At 31.2% G+C, this 21,995-nt stretch overlaps 2 protein-coding genes across 2 annotated transcripts in view; both read left to right on the top strand.

The window, feature by feature from the left end:
* Positions 1-15,424, top strand: part of LOC119673945 — a 23,948-nt gene extending 8,524 nt beyond the window's left edge. The window contains exons 2-5 of the mRNA XM_038085062.1: positions 1,287-2,147; positions 8,211-8,510; positions 8,619-9,013; positions 14,900-15,424. Of these exons, the coding sequence (XP_037940990.1) occupies positions 1,287-2,147; positions 8,211-8,510; positions 8,619-9,013; positions 14,900-15,424 (2,081 nt within the window). The remainder of the gene's footprint in view (positions 1-1,286; positions 2,148-8,210; positions 8,511-8,618; positions 9,014-14,899) is intronic.
* The window catches only part of LOC119685949, a 317,355-nt gene that overhangs the window by 266,713 nt on the left and 28,647 nt on the right, over positions 1-21,995 (top strand). The gene's annotated exons all lie outside the window — the stretch shown is intronic.

Genomic DNA, 21,995 nt, shown 5'->3' with positions numbered 1-21,995 from the left:
CACTTTTTAGACGTTAACATAACAGACTTGCTTTTTAAAAGTAAACTCTAAGCCAAAATTACTTCAGTACTATTTTAAAGAGTTAAAAAGTATATTAAAAGGACACTTCTATTCATTTCACCTATGAGTTTTTGAAACTTTATACTTATTAGTTTTGTTTTGTATTTAAATAAAAGACCTTTAAGTTAAGTGGTTTCTGTGTTAAAGTTCACTACAACAGCTAAAGTTTCGCATTAATGTAGTGCTCTTGGCACTTACATACCTTTTACTAAAACTTTAACATTCTTTTATCATTTTTCCAACTTTAGTTGGTAAAAAAACGTTAACTATTTCTTATACATTGTGACCGAAAAGCTTTCGGAAATTCTCATTTAAAATTCGCGCGCTGTATATTTTCCGATATTTTAAGTTTATGTAGTTTGGCAGCACTGTCCTTAATTACTATGCCAAAAATGAGCGCGATCTGTCAGACAGTTCGTTTACGGCAGCTGTTGAAACCAGTTCACCTCAGTAGGGCGTTGCGAAAAAAACAATGGAAAAAAATATTGAACAAAGAGTTTGCATCAAATTTTGTGTTTCGAACGAAATTTCGTGTGCAGAATCGTTGCGAATGCTACAAAAGGCTTATGGGGAATCAGTTTTATCGAAAACTCAAGTTTATGAGTGGTACAAAGCCTTCCAGGACGGTCGTACGACCGTCGAAGACATTTCGCAACGCACTACTGAGGTGAACTGGTTTCAACAGCTGCCGTAAACGAACTGTCTGACAGATCGAGCTCATTTTTGGCATAGTAATTAAGGACAGTGCTGCCAAACTACATAAACTTAAAATATCGAAAAATATACAGCGCGCGAATTTTAAATGAGAATTTCCGAAAACTTTTCAGTCTTAATGTATATGAAAAATGTTCATACCGTAACTAGCATTTTTTAATTTGGGTCAGCAGCGCAAATAACAAGAGCTCTACGTTATCTGGTATCAGCCTCCGAGCTACAGGTGGCATAAATTTAAAAAATCAACATCAACGTTTAATATTTACAGGAAAAGTATTTCCTCTTCTCTCTTCTCACAGAAGAGTTGTTTCTGTGAGCTATATTTAATTAAATGAATAGAAAAATATTTAAGAACCACTTAAATTGCATTAAAATGAAACTGTTGAGTGATTTGTTGTACTTTCGCAATCCATTCGCAATAATAAAATGTTTTTATAAATTTCGTTAAGAATTATATCTAATACTCAAGTAATGACAATATTTTTATTTTATTTTTTTTTTAATTAAAATAGATCCTCCTGTCTGCAGCTCTGAATCGACCATTATACGCGCTGCACTTAAGCAAACAATAAACATCACTTGTCAAGTGGACGCAAACCCACTTGATAATCTTAATTACAAATGGCATTTCAACAATTCACTCGAAAGCCTAATCGAACTGCCAACAACGGTAGCAACTGCTGTCTCCGCGCAACCATTGCAACATCCGGACACAGGTCGTACATCCGCTGGCGGATATTATCAACGCACCAAGAGGAAACATTCGCATTCACAGAAATTTGTACTCGGACGCCATGGTCGTGTGGCAGCTAGCAGTAACGTAGCAGCTACATGGTCGAATATACATTTCGAAGATGAAGACGAACATCATGATTACGATGGCATGGGTGTTAATAACGACGCTGACGCTAACGCTAACGCTGAGGATGATGATGATGATATTGGTGTTATACGCAGCGAAATGGCTATAAACGATATGGATTATGGTAGCATACCAGAGTTGCCATATACGCAAATGGTTTACTCAAATATGATGCATAAAAATCACCTCGAAGGTAAACAGCAAGTACGCAAACAAACGCAACAACAACAGCAATTGCAGTTGCAGCAACAACAAATACTGCTGCAACATCCAGTTAGTGCACATGATGCAACTCATGGTAATCAATTCCTATTAGCGGAACGTAAACGAATGGCAGCTTTGCATAAGCAACAGCATCATCGCGTTATGGTGACAACCACACCACCAGCTCCACTGAATAATGTATACGTTTATCATATTGAATCATATGACAGTTTCGGTGCAGTGTCATGTGTAGCTAATAGTCCTATGGGTCAGAGCCAGCCTTGCTGGTATCATATACAACCTGCAGGTGAGTTATGCTAGCAAGTAAAAAGTTGTGAAATATGAAAGGCAAATTATGATTTTTGAGTTTGACGATGTGTGGTTTGGGACAAGGACGGTTGGGCTATTTTTATAAAACTATATATAAGTGTTATAATCGCCGTATTGGGCTGTGAAACGAGAAATGCTACTGCTTTTTTTTTTGGACAATAATTAAAATTCTCTCAATAACGAAAAATGTGAAATGAAAATTTTAATTTGAAATTTTTTTAAGCTGAATCTGGCAAAATGGCTTTTTTCTTTTATATAAGATGTGTTATGTTTATTTTTTTTTTTTGTTTTTATTTCATTCTATTAATTTATTTCATGTACCGTGGGTAAAAACTTTATTAATGTCAGTCAAACACGGGCTTACATTGTGACATACCGTACAATATCCTTTTTAACACGTATTTTTATTTAATGTTCAATATCTTTCGAGCTTGGTGGCATTTTTTCTTATGAAAAAAATTGAAATCGCATATGCCAATTAAAATTTATGTGACCAAGTAACTGATTGTGTGGTTGGTTAATTCACGTCACAGGACATATTGTGCTTACAGCACTAACTTTTCTTCTCCTTCAGTGAAGCAACAAAATTTTACGGAACTCCTTCTGGCTTACTAGCGAGTGTATTAAGGTTTCATGTTAAAAGTAAGAAAATCGTTCGTAGAGTAAAATGGCAAAAATGCTGTAAATAATATATTCATCCAACAAGCAAAAATAAAAAAATATATAAAAGTGCAATATCTGAATCCTGCTTAAATTATTTATGATTGTGTATGCGTGTGTGAGGTGAACTCATGCAAGATGCATATATCTCTCAAATCGTCTTTTAATTCTTTATTAAAAAAAGCACTGAAATGCTGTAAAACTTCAGCAAAAATTCCTTCACCCAGAAGAAGTAGCTTTTGTTAAATGTAGTATACTTTTTGGCGTAACGGAAAATCGAAAACGGTTGATAAGTAACTTACTTCCGTTTTATAGTGTTCTGTTTTGGTTGGGCAGAGAACAATTTCATGAAATCAAAATGAAGAGTAAAAGGCTACATATTATTGGCCTTCTTTAATAAAATACAATTTTTAATTTAAAATAAAATGTAGCTTAAATATAGTCGTATTTTTATAGTTATTTATTTAATTGTTGGGAGTTGGCGGTATAATCCTTTTATGTCATTCTTAGCAATTTTTTATAAAGATTAGATGTAAACTTCATATTGTTAAAAAATAATCTGTTGGTGTCTATTTTCGTCATAAAGTAGAATTATGTTATTGTTATAATGCTAGAATATAGATTAGCTAGTATCTTATATTACCATAATTTATAGGGGTTTTGAATAATTTGAATAATTTATAATATAATAAAGAATATTTTATTCTTAGTTGTGGTGGAGAAAAAAACGAGCCCTCCTCAATTAGTTAAAAAAGGCGTTTTAAATTCACAAACCTCTAAATAGTGGTTAGTAGAGAGAAGGTCAAGGTCGAACCAGCCAAAGGCATTTATAAAAGCAAGAATCTGACCAATGCTAATGCTAATGCTAGAGATATCACCGAGTGTGTTGAAGAAGGGGCCCCACAAAAACTTAACCCTAGTTCTGGACGTAGACATATTAGAAGTTCGGTTGTCTTTTATTCGATAGCTGGTACACACGCATTACAGAAGATACCACAGGAGATACCTAGACACCTCTGATTTGCTTCTGTTTATTATGTCAGAGGTTTTACATTTGGAATAGATTGATCATGTAACCCTCGACTTGGTTGCTGAGGCGGTAAGGGTCCACTCACTATTTGCCTGTCGCAAAAATTGGTGATAAATCAACCTACGAAGGTATGCTGACAGGGGCTGGGATTGAAATATGGATATCTGTGGAAGAGGCGCTAAGTCTGGATTTTATGCTTATAGTTACTAGACAATTATTATAAACCTATTAGGTAAGAATACTAAGTTCGCGTTTCTGCTCATAAAAGCCGTTGGTGTAGTATTGCTTTTATTTCGCTATTGCACATCAATATTTTCAATTAGGGACTAATCCAAGATAGACTTAGTTTTCACATAAATGCTGAGGCACATTTACTCAGCACTGAGGCGCATTTACAGTTGTCGCACTGAGCCAATAGGCCGTCTAGAGCGCCAAATGCCTTGCAATCTTTGAACTTTAATTATTGAAATTTACTACAGTTGATTTATTATTGCGTGAAACTCGCCTAAATCTCATTAAATATCAATTGCATGTTAGTTATCTAATAACTAGTTGCTTTATGTTTGTTTTATTTATTGTTTTAATACCTTAAATAATAAAACTCATTCATTAGTCCCTACTAATGACACATTCTTCTTGTACTATTAAATACGCAGCAAAGTCTCTTTAAGTGAGATTGTTTTAAATAAAAGTTTACTCGTTATAAAATATGTACTCTTCTGTTTAACAAAATTTAATATCAGCCATTAGCCATACAAGTTTGGTAATTGACCATTAATTTAATTACTTTTAATGCAAAAGGCCAATATTTTAAAATAAATTTTTTGATATTCGAACTTTGGTTGTTGAGAATATTAAAAAAATTTTAGTTGGAGAATAATTTTAAAAACCCTACAATTCTACATATCTCTGAGCTCGATACCATGCTATGGCAGCCATAAAAACAATGGCCGGCAATTTCATTTATTGCCACTGCAAATTCCCATTGTGCGCCAAACTATGAAAAAACTCACATAAATTTTAAATTGTACAATTTTAATATTTGCCATAAAATAAAATTTTCTAAAAAGTTGTCATTGTCGTGCTTATTTCTGTGTATTTCTGTGTATTTCTGTGTATTTTTGTGAAACAAAACTTTGACACCAAACAACAATTCTGAAATATTTCAACAATTATTTTTGCAACTGAAGACAAAAGTCATTAAATGCTTAAACATGGAAATATGTGTTATGCTAAGTCCTCATAAAAAAACAATAAACAATATATATAAAAATTATAGTAGAAGTAGAAGTGCTCTTCTCAATGTGAATGAAATGCCTGGCATGGCATATAAAAACCAAAATTAAACCGGAAAATATTTCTCCCTTTCTGCGAATGCATGATATGTCAGTGGGAGAAGATGGTAAGATGGTTTTTAGAAAACAATTAAATTCTAAAAATCTGAAAATCTAACAGGAAATGCTAAATCTTTTATATGAAGTAGTGTTTAAAAAATAAATAATAATTGTAAATCAAAAGAAAACAAAAATCAAATAAACCAGATATATACCTATATATAGAATATGAAGTATGAATAAATAAACGAACTCCAAAAAGAAACTGTGCTGCTGCATAGTTAAAAATAGTATAAATCCGGATATAGGAAGTTAGTGTTTGCCATTTTACAATTTTACAAAGGATTTGTACACAAAGTATTAAACTGCACTCATGAATATGTGAGCTCCTATTCGGTGCATATATCAAAGTGGCATTCTGTGAAATGCCAACAAATTTTATGTACAACTGTTCAAAAATTAAAAGCAAAAATAAATGAAATGTCAAAAATTCTAACTGGTTGGCATTGTTTTCCAGATTCACTCGCCTCTGAATCTGGAGTGCTGCACACATGAGCACCAACGTTTTTGTAACTACCATATTCTGTAACAAAACAGTTGCAACAAAAACTGCAACTGATATAGATTAGCATACATTAATACCGAAACATTACAAATCCGTCCGGAACAGGTCCTTAAGCGTTTGTTTATAATTGCACGAAACTATTTGAAATTCTTTAAGTAGCAAATAATAGTAAAAGCTCGCATGATACAAAAACGGCATCAAAAATATTGCATGCTAGAAAATTTATGTTTATGACAGTATGAGTGGCAAATAACTACCAATTTTATATTTCTATATGTGAAATGTATGGGAGAATCGTTTCCTTTTTTGGTTTTGGTCACATACTGGTCGTCTAGTCTACGTATGAATCGAAGCTATTCCTGTAGTACCACAACGGGTCTTTATTTGAGCGCAAGTGAGCTTTCTTAGTGTACAAGGCCGCCACTCCAACATAACCTAACCTATATGTCTAATGTCCGGTGAGAGTTATCTCATTGACTGAAAGCAAATATTGAAAGATTATAAACTCTTTTAGTCAAGCACTGTTGAAAAATTTATTTATTTATTTAATTTATTTATTTTATTTATTTAAAATCCTTGATAAAAAATATTCGGATAAAGTAAAGTCTTTGACTTAAAACTGATGTTGAAAAAGTATACACTATTTTTAGGTTAATTAGGTTTTATTTCACCGTACTTGTTTTTTTTTTGTTGGTATCGAATCTGGAGGAAAAACTTTTCTAAAGATACAAATGGCCCATATCATTCGCATGCCCGATTCATGCACGACTCAACGATGGACTAAAAACTTCAAAAATAAAATAGCACTTCTTTACTTTATTCATTGTCTAAATCAGTAGTTCCCAACCTTTCTTTATATATAATATCTTGGAAATTTTTTTGTTTATTTTTTAATAAGTGAAGTCTCAGTGGACAAATTACAAGCTATGTATCTATTTTAACTATCTCACAGACCACATGTGGTCCGCGAACCACCGCTTGGGAACCACTGATCTAAATAAACTTAACCATTGAATACAAGATTCTCTGATTTTTTTTATAAAATAATTACTTCTTTTACTACTCATAATTTTTTGTACCTCTAATTCAGTTTCTACTTTCCGATTTCTGTTTTCTACCTTTAAACAGCTTACTCTAAAGCTTACGGTTAAATGATTTATTTTAATCTTAAATGTTTAATACTTCTTTCTTTTCTGTCTTCCGCTCCTTGAGTATTCATTCCCTTCTCGTCATCTCTCTTTATACAAATATGTTAGTGTTTAAAGTTCTCCCAGTTATGCCTAACACACGTTTAGACTACAATAAACTATAGTAAAAGTCGTGAGCAATGGGTGATCAAGCTACAATAGATCTCTTTCTGTGGTCCAAATATATGGAACATAGTAACCAGAGATTATAGATTAATTATGCGCAGTATTTCAGAAATGCATTTGTACGACTTACTTAGACTTACTCAGTGTATGATATTGATTTGTATCTTTAAAGTTTTTTTGTTTTTCTTGAACTTTTTTTATATTAATTCTTAATTTTCCGCCATCTTCATAATTTTGTCACTTTTAATCCTATTAACTTCGTCTCTTCTTTTCTCAATTAATTTCTCTTTTATTATTATGATTTGTTTTTCTTTTTCTTTTTTTTCCACTTTAAGTCGTATCTTTAAAGCAATTATGTTCTGCCTCCTGTTTTAACATTTGAATCTCTTATTCTGTTCTACTACCATCCTTTCTAACATTTGCTATATACATTTTCCAAAGAAAGTTTGAAATAAATTCCATTATTTCAAAAAAGCAAAATGGAATTTAAAACAATCAAAGTTTTAATTCACAATTTTAGATACGAATAATTTTCCATAAAATGTTATGTGTATTTACCTTCAATAATTCAATAATTTTAGCGGCTTCCATGTAATTTCCAAAGAATTCCTTTTTGAACTTTATGAATTTGAAATTCTCCTATTTAGGTTCCTCAATGTTTATTAGTCTACAGAGCATATCCCACCTGAATAAACAATCAATTAACATAAAAAGGAAATCAAATCAATTTTACTGTTGCTGCAAACACAAAATCTCATGTGAATAACTTTTCAATTAAATTACAAATTCCGGCAGTGTAACTTTGCACAAATAGAAGCCCAAATATCATTAAAATACCGTACCGACAGACACACATGGGGGAAGAAGGAGCACACATCCGAGTACAAAACGAATCCGTGAGATATTAGTTTGTGAATGGAAACTGAATTGAAACATGACTGGAGTAATTGAAATGTGAAACTTCAGTGCCTCTGAATTTAGACCACAAAACAATATTTGATATATTCTGATTTAATATTAATGACTTGACATAAGGAACATAATGAACATAATGTTTCTAATTAACAAAAAGAAAAAAAAAATTGTTTTAAATGAAAGTTAATTATTGAATATCTAACTGGGATATCTTATTTTGCAGATCTTCCGGATCCTGTTAAAAACTGCACTTCCTATAACGCCACCGCAAATTCATTACAAGTGCAATGCATACCAGGAAGCGATGGCGGCATACCACAACATTTCCATGTGCAAGTCTATGACGAACTGAACAGACAAATACTCTACAACACATCCTTCAAATATTCCGATTTCACCGTGAAAAGACTGCCAAGCGATTCGGTGTTTGTTATCAGAATAACAGCAGTTAACGCACAAGGACCCAGCAAAGTGGCATATCGTTTAAGAGGACGCACACTCTCTGCGCCTCTGCTGCGCACAGGTAATTATTTAAAATTTGGAAGCAAAATATGGCATAATCTTCTGTCAATAAATTTATTCGTTTTGTTTTTGTAAGTTGGAAAATGACGTGCAATTTTCTATTTTCTAGCTTCCTCTACGGCTGTGCTGGTCCAACTAACTCCATTGCTGGGCGCTCTGGTCGGAGTTATTGCAACTTTGGTGCTCGTAGCTATTTGCATTGTGATTTTTGTTAAATTTCGCACAAAACGTACGCGTCGTCCCAACGGTGATGCGACCTCGACCGAGGCGGACAAAGGCAGCGCTGAGCCATTATCACGCAATATGGGCAGCCACTCCAGCTTAGAGGATAAAAATCCCGATGTGGTGCCACAAGAAACAAACAGTGAGGATGAATTTCATATGGAAGAGAAAGCATTCGATCGCCTCAACATGGAATCGCAACGGATTTTGTATACTCCACCATCGCGCATGAATACAGCATCGCCAACTTTGCCGCCGCTATCACCCACTTTTGGCAAGCAGGTAAGTTTCTATTGAGAATGACATAAATGACATGATTTTAATTTTGCGTTGTCGTTCATGGTGCAGAATAGCAAATAATGTTAATTTATTCCAATATGGAAACTCCATTCCAGCTATGTTTTAAACTATATTTATTTAAGTTGCTAAAAGTTTTCGCCTGCAGATGCAGATGTGTTTTATGTTAAAGTTCTGCTAATTAAGCTTCAAATTAATATTTCCAGTGAACTTAAATAAACGATTTTTTGATCGTTTTTTATTTAGAAATTCATTTGATTTTATTCACATGATTTTGATATAAAGTTATTAATATTAATTGTTTCAAAAATTTTGTAATAATCGATATTTTATTATAAAACATGAAATATTTTATTAGGTACAATTGGTTCCTAATAGTTTTATACATAGAAGAGTATTGTTAAAATAATAATGTAATGCAAAACCAGTTGCAAGTGCAAGTATTCTCAATGTCTGCTGGCCGGAAAGAATATCGCACACCGAATTATGGGGGAGACCCAAGTAACCACAAGTTACAACGAAGGTAAATGGTCCTGGATCGAACACACACTTCGACGACCGTCTAATAATATAGCAAGGCAGGCACTGCGATGGAACTCACAGGGTACTCGGTGACATGGTGCACCAGCAAAAACATCGCAGAGAAAAATTGAAAAAGAATTCAAAGATGCTGGATTTATTTGGAATAATGTCACCAGAAAAGCTCTTAATAGAGTACGATTTCAATCGGTGGTCAAGGTCCTATGCTCACGAAAGAGTTAATTAAATCAGTAGCAGTAGTAATAAAATAATACATAGACATGGACCATAGACATTTAATTAACATGTCGACAGCGATCAAAGCCATCAAAGTTGTGTATGGCTTGGCATTGACTTAATGGAACACACTCCTTTTGTGTTGACCATTCTTAGTCGCTTTCCCTTGATTAACCGAATTAACTTTTGCACCAAGTTGGAGCGGCTCGAAATAGCGATTCCATTCTTATCTGACCAAACACTCAACACAGCCATGTTTCCTGTAATCCAACAAACTTTGGATATTCTCGTATTTGATCTATTTCACGTCATCTGTATGATTCGCTTGAGAAAAGCTTGAATTTGTTGAATTGAGGTGCTGTTAGATGAAAGATACCAATACCATTTCAAAAGGACTACCGTAGATGTGAAATTGGTAATACTCAAAGCAGCCGTGTGGTCAGCTAAAAATATAATTAATTAAAATAAAATTTTACTATTTTGATTCAATACTAATCATAAACCTTTCTGATAGAGAGTTTATGTAATTCTATGCAACACAGCTATCATAAGTGACTGAGTCCACATCACGAAACCATTTATCAAGTTCCGTACACTGTTCTGTTTAGAGTTTTGTTAGTCCAAGAATTAATGTCATCGTGAGCATAACTGTCGCAGGGGTAAGATATTATTTGACGCAGGATAAACACTTCTTGGAGACTATTTACCGAACTTCTGAGACGTAATACACGCCCTTTGCGATTTTTGGCAACTGCGAAGAATCGAGATCCACATGGACTATAGCAATAACTGAGATATGCTCTGCATATATGTAAATCATCAAAGTTATTAATGGTTCGTGTAAAAAAAACTCCAGCTAAATACTTTCTTTATATATGCAATCCAAAAACACTGTAAATATAGGAATACTGCACTAAAAATATAATAACTAAATAAAGAGGATATTTTAGGCTAATAAAAAGGGTATTCATACTTATATGATTAAATAGTTCTTAAAAATCTTTGTTAATAAAACTGAAAACATTGCGGATTTATTGGTTCTATTTAATGACTGGCCAAATATTTCTTACCCCAAATATTTTCACAAATTGTTTGTTACCCACTGAACTGCAATTATTAACGCAATTTGCAGCATTCTTACAAAATTAAATAACTCAACACATTTCTACTACTAACTACCGATTACTCCACCCCGCACACATTCCGTCATCCCTTTCCAGAAGATACGAGTAGCACTGATGTAACTCAATCAATTTGATACACTGCAAATGCATGTAATGGCAACCAAGTAACTGAGCATATCTCCTTTATGTATTGTTTTCCAACTTCAACGGATGTTTGTGAGTCTGTAATCATCGTTAATAGATGGAACACTTTATTTCACATCATATTCCCTTCAAAGATAATATACTATTTCGGCTGGTGGTGGAAGGAAGTTGCCACTTGTTAAAATATCACCACAAAAAGTAAGGCACCCTTGGGCAAAGTTTGAGCTACAACTACTTTACTTATTGCTTGGCAAAACAGCAACCAAAAAAGGGAGCCTGCAACCCTTCGAAAGGATCTAAACAAGGAAAGTGATATGTTTACTTGATTATCTTACAACGTAATGAGTTCAGAGCTATTTGCTGTATGACAAAAAATAAAATGGAAGAAATGGATGGAATGGATGAAATGGAAGAAAAAACTAGAAATGAACAAGTCGCTTTCATTTATTATCTTTCGCAACTACGGAAAAGTGAAGACGGGAATTAGTTTTGTAGCTACAAACAGTTATCATATATATGTATGGTATGTATGTACTTTTCTGGCGTCAATTTGTTGACAGCTTTATATTATATCATTATCTCTTGAGTTTCATCATGTGAATATCATTGAAATTATGTTTAATTTGTTTATCCTTGTTGTGATGAAAAAAAGAGTTTGAATGAATGCAATGGTTTCATTTATTACACTTGCTCTCTCTCATTATTTCCACTTCCATTTTCCTTTTAGAAAAACCATAAATGTATTTAAATGATTAAATGAATATTAAATAAAAGTTTTTTAATGTGTTTATCTTTAACACCCAAGATTCCACCTAAATAAATGACTTTAAACACAGCTTCCTTTACTGCTTGCACAAGTAGCATATGTAAATTCATATCCGCGCCATTATCCTTATAACTTAATATAGGACGTGACAGCGATATTTATGATATAACAGCAATGAATATCGATCCAAATGACAATATGTCACCTAAAAAGTTGTTTGCCTTGTTTGTTGGTTAATGTTTCTGCGGTAAGGGGCGAAGAGGGTCGAAGAAAAGATGAACGCATGTACGACGAGTGTGGCAATGAGTATGACAATTCTTTTAACCTCCCCCAACCTTCGTTTGCAACCTGCGAAGTTTGAGCGAAAAACTTTGTCATTCAGAAAACATTTGTTACTGAACTTATCATTGTCACTTTCTTATTTGTACATATCCTTATCGATTGCCTCAACGCTAACAAATTTTTGTAAATTGACGTGCCATATTTCAATACCTGCAAGTACACGAATATTGTGGGTGCTTAGAAGTGTGACACTAAAAGATACAAAAAATCATAATCATAAGAAGAAAAAAACCAAAAATGTGCACCTTCTGCCAAACAAAGTGGCAAAGATGCTGCGACTGTAATAGTAACCCAGCATATCACGCAGATAGTCTTTTTACTGTGACACAAATGCTCTATGTTGGGTATGAACAACTAAAAATATATTATATAGTACTAAACTAGAAAAGATCATATGATAAGATATATCAAGACTTATTACGAATGCCTTATTCCACTAAAAATTCTAAATCAAAATTTCAATTTGTCGTTTTGGAAAAAAATATCAGAAATCACAGTGGAAAAAAATATTCAAAATGTTTATTCTTTCATTTTAAAAACAACAAAATTTGGAAAAAAAAATTATTGCTTAAAATTTGAGTAATTATCTTCTTTTTATAAAAAAAATGAGGACATACGCATTCCCAACCACTGAGATAACAGATTTTAGTACATTTCAATATTTTTAGTAATTTTTTCAAAAATACTATATTTCAATATAACTTGGATCCTATGATACTTGCTTTGACTTTTTATATATTGTTTACTTCAACCAAAGTGTAAACGCCATCTAGCGACAACTGGTATAAACAATTTTAAAATTGATTATACAAACAAAGACTAACTGTGGTCCTATGAGCCACGATTTTTATTTAATTTATAAATAAAACAAAATAAAATACTTGTGTATATTGCGTTTATCTACTAAAATCGGCGCCTTTATTTGTGTATTTCTTTGCACTCAATCTTTATAATTTTTATCGCATTTGGCACTTCATTCGTTCTTTAGTGCTGCAACATAACATATCGTCTGATATCGCAATTACTTATCGATATATCTTCATTTAACATAATGAAAATATGGCGCAGTATATATATAAAGAAATAAATCAAATCCGTTGTCAAATCATATCTGCTTCGAAATCGGACCGCTGTTAAAGAACTATTGGTGATCTAAGTTTTAGTGATCTTAATAGTTAATGCTCATAGGAATTAAAAAAGAATTAAAATTATACTTTATCGTTACAATTATATACAATGTATAACTCTAATAGAGAGAAAATCTGTTAAAAAACGTAAATGAAAAAAAATTCTTCTACGATTGAAACTGTAGTAAAGTGAATGCTAACAAAAGAAATCTTTCTTTAGCTCTTTTTCCGTACTAAGTATATATTTAGCTTTATTTTTCTTGTATTCATTAATAATCTTATCAAGTAGATTGCTGATCTGGTTGGAAAAGATAACATGATATTTCTATCATGTAATCCATTTAACAATAAAGTTGGATGCATAAATGATCTTTGTACACTCATAAGCTCTACGTGAGACTTACACACTTTTAAGCAAAAACTTATGAAGAAATGCTGCCTTGATTCTTCCTTAAGTGGTTCTTTATTCATGAAATTATTCAAAAAATTATTTAAAATTATTTAAATATATATAATATAATGTATATTTAATGATAAGGACATGTTTGTGGAGCAAAGAAGTTAACTTATTATTAAAGAACCTATATATTACGATATTTCTAAGATCTATTTACTACAGTGATCTCGTTATCAATTCTGTGTTAAATTATACTTAAGCTCATTTGTTCAGGTACACTACATATACATAACAATGGGTGTACTGTATTCATTCTTAGCCTAATACTGAAAATCCTTCGTCACTAGTTAAGCTAAGTACTGAAATACTTCCACCAAATTTAGTTGGGGAGTTGTGTTTCTTAAGCCTGTTAGCCTGTGAAAATAGATTGCTTTAATAAATTAATGCTTAATTCACAAAAAGTGATTATGTTTGATAGAAATGAATATCTTTAGGGATTACTTTATTTACTGCAGTTATCCTTCGCCCGGAATTATTTTGAGACATGTAGTTAATATATATATTGCTTTATCTGATTTATGTTATATTTTTATTTCCCTTTAATAAACGTGTCACTGCCTTCAATATTTCCCATGTATTTTTTGATGTTGTTACTATTATTTTCTTTTCACTGTTGTTCTAAAAGATATCTTGACCGAATGTAGCGTATGCATATACGAAAAAAAAAACTTTCCGGAATGTGTGGCAAAAAGATAATAAAATAAAAATAAAAGGAACATTTTTTTTGTTTGTCATGTAAGGAAATAAGTTAAATATCCTGGAATGTGTGCAATAAATTTATCGAAACAAAGAAAAACTATCAAACTGAACTAATAAAAATGTCACCATGAATTTCAATTTGAAATAAGTGGAAGAGGTTGAGCAGTGGAAAAGGTTTCATATACAAATATAATAGGAAAATGATGAGTTTAGAGGATGTGATAATACATAAAGGTTTTCAGTTTTTCAAATTATAAAAATGGCAGTTTGACAGTTTAAATTTAAACTTGAAATATGAATTACACTGCAATTTCAGTTTATGGTTCTTTAATATAAACATTGTTAAAGTTTATTAATTGTATTTTATATTTAATAAGTATAATTAATTAATTCATGTCTGAAAGTGTATTTTATTGAAGCTACTATTTACTTCCTTTTCTTTATTTTTCTTTACAGTACGGTGAACTTTCCTTGACCACAAATCCCGCCTACAGTTTATACAATACACCACAACGTGCACCAGCAACACAACGTCCATTATACACAGCCCCACCGCCTCTATTATCCACACGTACACCACCTAATATATATACTCGCATACCAGGACGCACCTATTTACCAGCTTATGAGACACGCACATCTCCGACTTCACCTTACGGTTCCACTACAACCTGTACAATACCTTTACTTGGCGGACAATCGAGCGGTTCATTGCAAACAAACAGCAGTAGCGGTGTGGGCAGTGGTCTGGGCATAGTTAGCGGTTGCAATACGCTGCCACATCCAGGCTCACAAAATAATGCCATATCGGCCGCTCTAACATCATCGGTAACATCTGGTAATATAACCATTGGCGCAGCACAATCACTACTCACTTCACCACGCACTCAGTCGGCTTATGGCAGCGCAACTGTACAGTCGCCATTGCTGGCTACAAGCGCTTTACTTGGCAATGGGAACTATGAAACGGTGTCCTCCTGAGAATTACCGAAAGATGACATTAAATGTCAGATTGTCTGCATCGGTGGAAGTAGTACGTGCACCAGCAATGCCGAGCGTACCACCATTGTTTAGTGGGTGTACCAACGCCTAACATTGTGTTTAGTATTTGTGCGTATCCTTCCACTTGGTTCGTATGCAAAATTCTATGTAATATATTTGTAGCTAGTTAAGTGATTATACGTATAAGATAAAGATACCTGTATCTATGTATCTACATTCAAAGAGTTATTACACATTCTAGTTAGTATGTATGAAGTATTTAATTTGAATCTTTGTATTATTTTGAGTTAATTTAATTTTAATTAATTTTATATGATTTATTAAATTAAGTTTTGATGTGCACATTGAGTTTGTGTGTGCGTTCGATCATATTATGTATTTATCTTAAACGATTTATGTTCATCGAAATCACAATAAATTATCTACACTAAGTTTGACATGCAAAATGTTGAAGAAAATAATTAATTTTTTGTACCTTCGAATTATTACCAAAAGATGTACAAAGTCTGATTAAATTAGCAAGAAATAATAGAAATTGACTGTATCTGAAGCTGATAATCTTTTTACCTCTAGGGCAACGTACATTAAAATGTTGATTATACTTTGAGTAATTTGGAGAAGATACTTTTTATATAGGTTCTGATATTTTCTTATAGATTTCTTATAGTTAAACGAACAAATTAGACAAGACTTCCAAGTATTCGGTGAAAAATTTTCCTTTATTTCAAGAGATGATAAGCATAAAGTAGTACTACAAATGATAAAAATGTAAGTGTTCCACAAAATTCAACTACAAAAACAAAGCATTTATATTAAATAATGTACATAATTACTTATATATATTGTATAACAAATTTACATACTTATGTATTATAAAAATATTAGATTCAATTATTAAATGTTGCATCTAAAGAACTGGGGCAAAATACTTGTAATTCTCACATACTATATATATTCCTGACATATGCGTAAGTGAGACGAATATACTTAAATAGATATATTTATTGGGCAAAACAATAATCAATCAAATGCCCGAATTTTTGTTAATCTATCTATCTACACTGCTTTTCTACTGAAAATCTCAATCAAAAATGGTCCAAAATATTGACCTTTAGGTTTCGGTTAGTAAAAAACATTTGTCCTTACTCTCGGCTAACATCAGTGTGTCCTTGAACTATTAAGCTTATTTTTTTTTTCAACCGACTTATTTTTTTTATCCTTTTTTGCTTCCTATCGAATTATTTTTTGCTCTCTAAGACAAAAATTTTCTGTGGTTACAAATGAAAGAAAACACATGAGCTATGCTTAAAAGAAAATATATTAAGAGAATATATAAATGAAAGAAATCATGAATAAATAAATAAATTAATATAAATGTAGATCTAAAATATATTAAGTAAAGTTATAAAATGTTTTAGTTTGTAAGCACATACAGAGATAGAAAACATATTGACAGATTGTACATAATAGTTAAGTATATAAAGTATATATATATATATATATGTATATATAAGAAGATGAATTAATTACATTACGTATTATATATTAAAATATTAAAAATAAATTTACGAGTATATTAATGTTTAATTTAAAATAGTTAGCTCTATTGAATAATACAAAAAAGACTAATTTTATTCTTAAATCATTAAACTATTGAACAAATCGAAAAATGATATGCCATAATGCAAAAAATATTTAAAAAAAAAACTATATACATAAAGTAAGAGTGTATGGTATGAAAGTTATATATATTTATCTGAACTATGATAAAATAATATATAAAATATGTAACTGGAGAGGCTTAAGGTTATCTTATTACAAATTTGATCGATATTTATTTGCTGCTTTCGATTCGTCAAATCCATTATTATTATTGTTAAGGGATGTGGTACTGCGATCGTCGGGTCATTCCGCCTCCTTCAGGGTTTGGAATAGGTCTTTAAACTCTGTTGCGTCAATAAAAAGTAGTATAGAACCTACTTTGCAGAGTTTTATTGCCTCTCCCATAAGAATATACATTCCTAGGAGCCTATTCCATATGTTTATTGGCGCAGGGCATTCTAACAGTACATGTGTGACCGACTCCTCATTCTCTTCATAGGATCTACAGTGTGAGTCCCTATAAAACTGCATATTTTTGGTTAGATTTCATCTTTGTCTTCAAAAGTTGGAGTTTTTTGATACAACCATTATTTTTTTTAAAGTTCAAAATTGAACCGTCTTTTATTTCGTCTAAAGATTTATTTAACAAGTTTTTTATAAAGAAAAATTGGCGACCTTATTTCGGTTGAAGAGCTAAGTCAATATAATATCGAGCCTTTATATTTAGCCATAATAACTTTGTATTGGTTCATGGTCGTATGTAGTTATATGTACACCTAGGCGTGATAAAATTCTTATAGTCCATGTATAGTTGGCAAATCAAACGCAGTAATTATTTTTAATAATTAATACACCATTAATTAAGTGAAAAGTACTATCCATCATTTTGTTTCTCTGTTGAACAAAGAAATTTTTTTTTCCTCTTTTCTTCATTTCTTTTTCAACATGAAATTGAAAACAGCAAATATTTATAAAAAGACTCCTTATATAAAAAAGAAATATATATTACTTCCTTTACCTTTTAACTTGGAACTTCTAAGTATGGAACTTATACCTTTATTTGCTTATGGAAAATTTTAAATATATATATATATATTTTCTGTAGGTGTAAGGCATTAAAAGCCATTGTGTGAGACTTCAATCCGCTAAAACCACCTCTTAGGAATGAATGGAGATTATTTCCACAGCAAAGTGGAAACTTCATTCCAGGGAAGTAATCAGGAAAGAGAGATATTTGAGCGAGTGGACTCAATACCTAGCTGATAAGGTTTATTTAAACCATAAAGCATGGTTGTAGTGCAGATAGAATGGGTGTAGTGGAAACAGTATTACGAAACTGAAATACAAACAGCAACAAATCATGCTTGTACCAGTTGGCAGTAAGAAATATCTGACTACAATAAGCTACATATTAGCTAAAAACGAAAGTTCATACTTTTTAATCATTTTAAAAAAAACTTAACCATTAAATAATGATATATTCAAATATATATTTTACTTCACTTCTAATATGTGGGTAAAAACGTTTTATTATAGATTCAAACTCATTGTAAGTTCAAGAATCATACATTATTAAAACTTTGTTATCCTACGACAATTCCTATGACAATAATCCCTTATTCTATTCTATTTCGAATAGAAATTGGGATAATTGTTGAAAAATTTTAAAATTCCAAAAATCTTTTTTGATCAAGTGAATTCTTGCACTATTATAAGTGGTCCTTGAAACGACCACCTATTTGTCCGAAATTAATTTCAGATAACATATTAAAAATATGGGGTTGTAAATTTCAATAAAAGAATTTTATAATTCTAAAATTATTTAATTTTTAATTTTTTAATTAATTTTCAATAAATACATATTACATAAAGTACATATTTAATTTTTATAAATGTTAATTGAGTAACTTTAATCTACTCCACTGCATAATGTAAATATCTGAAGAAAAAGTTATTAAAATTTAAAGAAAAATGTAAAATTAGTGTAAGAAAAATGTTAATAATAAATTCATAATGTATAGCACAAATCATGCATAAATAATTTAATTAGAAAAGAAAACAATGTTTCAATGTTTCTTGAGAGTCAAACTAAGAGAAAATATTCCCGGAAGGACTATTAAAAAGCATAGATAATTTAAATTTGTTAAGAGTTTCTCATGTCCAAATGCAAAAACTTAGAGAATAAATTTTCTGCAGTCAGAATTAAAACAATAAAAAATAATTAAGTGCTTTTCTTATGACAAAATCAAATAATTTCAATGAAAAAACTACATATAAAATATTTAAAAATTTAAATATATTAAAAGTACATATATACCAAAAATAATACATATGCATGTATGTATATGTATGGAAGATAAATTATGTGTGTATGTGTAATGTATAAACTTTCAAGCGAATTTAACTAATAAAATTAAAAAAAAAAATCAAATAAAAATGTTTTTCGGTTCTGGTTTCATGCGAATTCTTCGACTTTTGGTCCTATGCTTTTGAGGTTTTTTTTCTTTTAATGTAAATATTTTCATAAAATTTATTTTTAGACAAAAATTATTTTAATCATTTTTTAATTACTTATGTACATGTGAGTATGTAAAAGTTCTTGTTTTAGTTAAATTGACTAATTGAAAACTTTTTTACTTACAAAATAATATTAAATTAATATATATTAAGAATAATGGATTGCAAAGATTAAATAAATGTATTGAGAAATATTAAAATGAAAATTAACAAAAATAATTGAGTTTTTATTTTTAAAAATAATTAATGAGGACATTAATATTAAAGTCTTGAACACACAATTAAACGTGTTCGTACTAGAGGGATTTTTTTAAAATTTAGATGAAATAATGGTTGTAGCACAATGAAATCCATTATCTTTGCATAAAACTGAAGGTTTATTTAGCATACCATAATTTAGAATGATCAAATCTAGGTCAAATATATGCCATTTTGTTTGTTACCCGTTAACATTTTGAAAGTAAGTTCATTACCTCTATGCCTCTGTCATAGAAGTCCTCGTCCCTATGGGCAAACAATTTGAGACAGGTGATTTCCACAAGCCTCTCTTGAGGTTCTCTTCTGTTTCACCAGAAAAATCGTTTGTTATGGAAAGGCACAAATGGTAATCACTTGATGCTATACTCTCGGAGTTTTTGGCGAGTTATTATTGATGTGATTGGCCTGCCGTTGTCCTGATGATACACAATTCCAACTGCCATCTGAAGAGTCTTGCCATGTGGGAACAGCTCAGAAGATTCCCTGTCAATCCTACCAAACGCAAAGCAATTCCTTCCTGGTCGTCAATCCTAGCTGGGCTACCCATTCAACAGGCTCATCGCGGTTCTACCACAACTGCTTCCGTTAAACATTGTTGTAAGTAGCCCTAATTCACTTTCCATCACCAGTCACAAACCATTTTAAATAAAAGTCGATTTTGTTACGATTCAATCGAAAATTCGGTCCATGAGGATGCTACCATTTTTCTGTTAACTCGTGTGGTACCCATACATCAAGCTTCTTTTTGTATCCAGCATTATTCAAATGGTTCCAAACAGTTTTTTGTGCTCTCTTTAGCTTTTGGACAATCAGAACATTGCTTACATGACGGTTGGACTCGTCAATTACCATGATTTTATTGACATTTTCAACAATAGGCTTTTCAATGCGTGGTGTCTGGAGACGTAGCTGGACAATAAAAGTATCATATATGCTATCAAGACGTTCAGATTAAAAATTTTCATACGTTAATTAGATAATTTAGTGTGAAAGTGATCGGTTAATATGGATTTACCCAGATGATCTGAGTTATCATATATTTTGAGATCAAATCAGTTAATTGAGAGGAAGTTATTTGACACAGAAGAATATTTATAGATTAGTTATGCTGTATAAATAATTATAACTTTAATTAATAGTAAGAAATTAATTATCAATATAATATCATCATATTTATATTATTTTATTTAAATATTGATTGTTATTTTCACTACTTTAAATGGTTTGAAATTTATAAAATATCTTCACTGTTGATAGTTATTTGTTGTTATTTGCTAGGAATTCCATATATCTTTTAACCACTGATAACTTAAATCTTAATTATGTAACCAATACTTACATAAGCAAATTCTTAATTCAACTTTTGAATTTGTCTTCTTATTTTCCTTATAAAATTTTTATGATACAAAACCACAAATTAAACCACTTTCCCAACATTTTCCAAATATGCAGAGTACATAACAATATAACGAAAATTAAACTGTTTCTCCTACTGTCGTTTGTCATAATCAAAGAAGCGTAGAATTACAATTTATCCCAGACCCACAAGTGTATCGAATCCGGCATCCACCTTTGCATACACAAACAGTTGTAGAATATACAAAGTATCTATGAAATATGCCAAAAATTCAAATTTAACAATAAAATTTGTGACATTCAATTTGCAGCAAAAATACCTGATAAAATTATACTTGCTAAAAGCCTTTAGGTATTGTGTTACCATTACAAACATCCGATTCCACTCACAGTATACAGGGTGCTATACAAAGCACTATTTGAAAGAAGTAATTCCAGAAGTTATATAATGAATTAATTTATAATGAAGCGAAATATTATTATATTATTAATATTAATAAAATAATATAAGACAAATACTAAATTAAATTAAAATTAAATAATCTGAAATAATACTTATTTACACAATGCTGTTAATGCATATTAGTAATAAACAATATCTATTAAATACGAGTTTTTAAGTTATTAAAAAAAAATTTAACTAAACTGAGTTCTATTTAATATTAAAAACAGCACAAAGACCTTATGAAGTACTGATTCAACAGAAATCCATAGTTCCAGCACTTCTATAAAGTAAATAGTGCTCTATGGTTTGGAAACGCGGTTAGGCAGCTCAAGTCGAAGAAGCTTATAACATATTCAAAGTATGGCGGTTCGC

The sequence above is a fragment of the Teleopsis dalmanni genome, chromosome 2 (assembly GCF_002237135.1).
Source record: "Teleopsis dalmanni isolate 2A chromosome 2, ASM223713v2, whole genome shotgun sequence".
NCBI lineage: Eukaryota > Metazoa > Arthropoda > Insecta > Diptera > Diopsidae > Teleopsis > Teleopsis dalmanni.
Note: the sequence above shows the minus strand (reverse complement) of the source record. Positions and strands in the feature narration are given on the sequence as shown.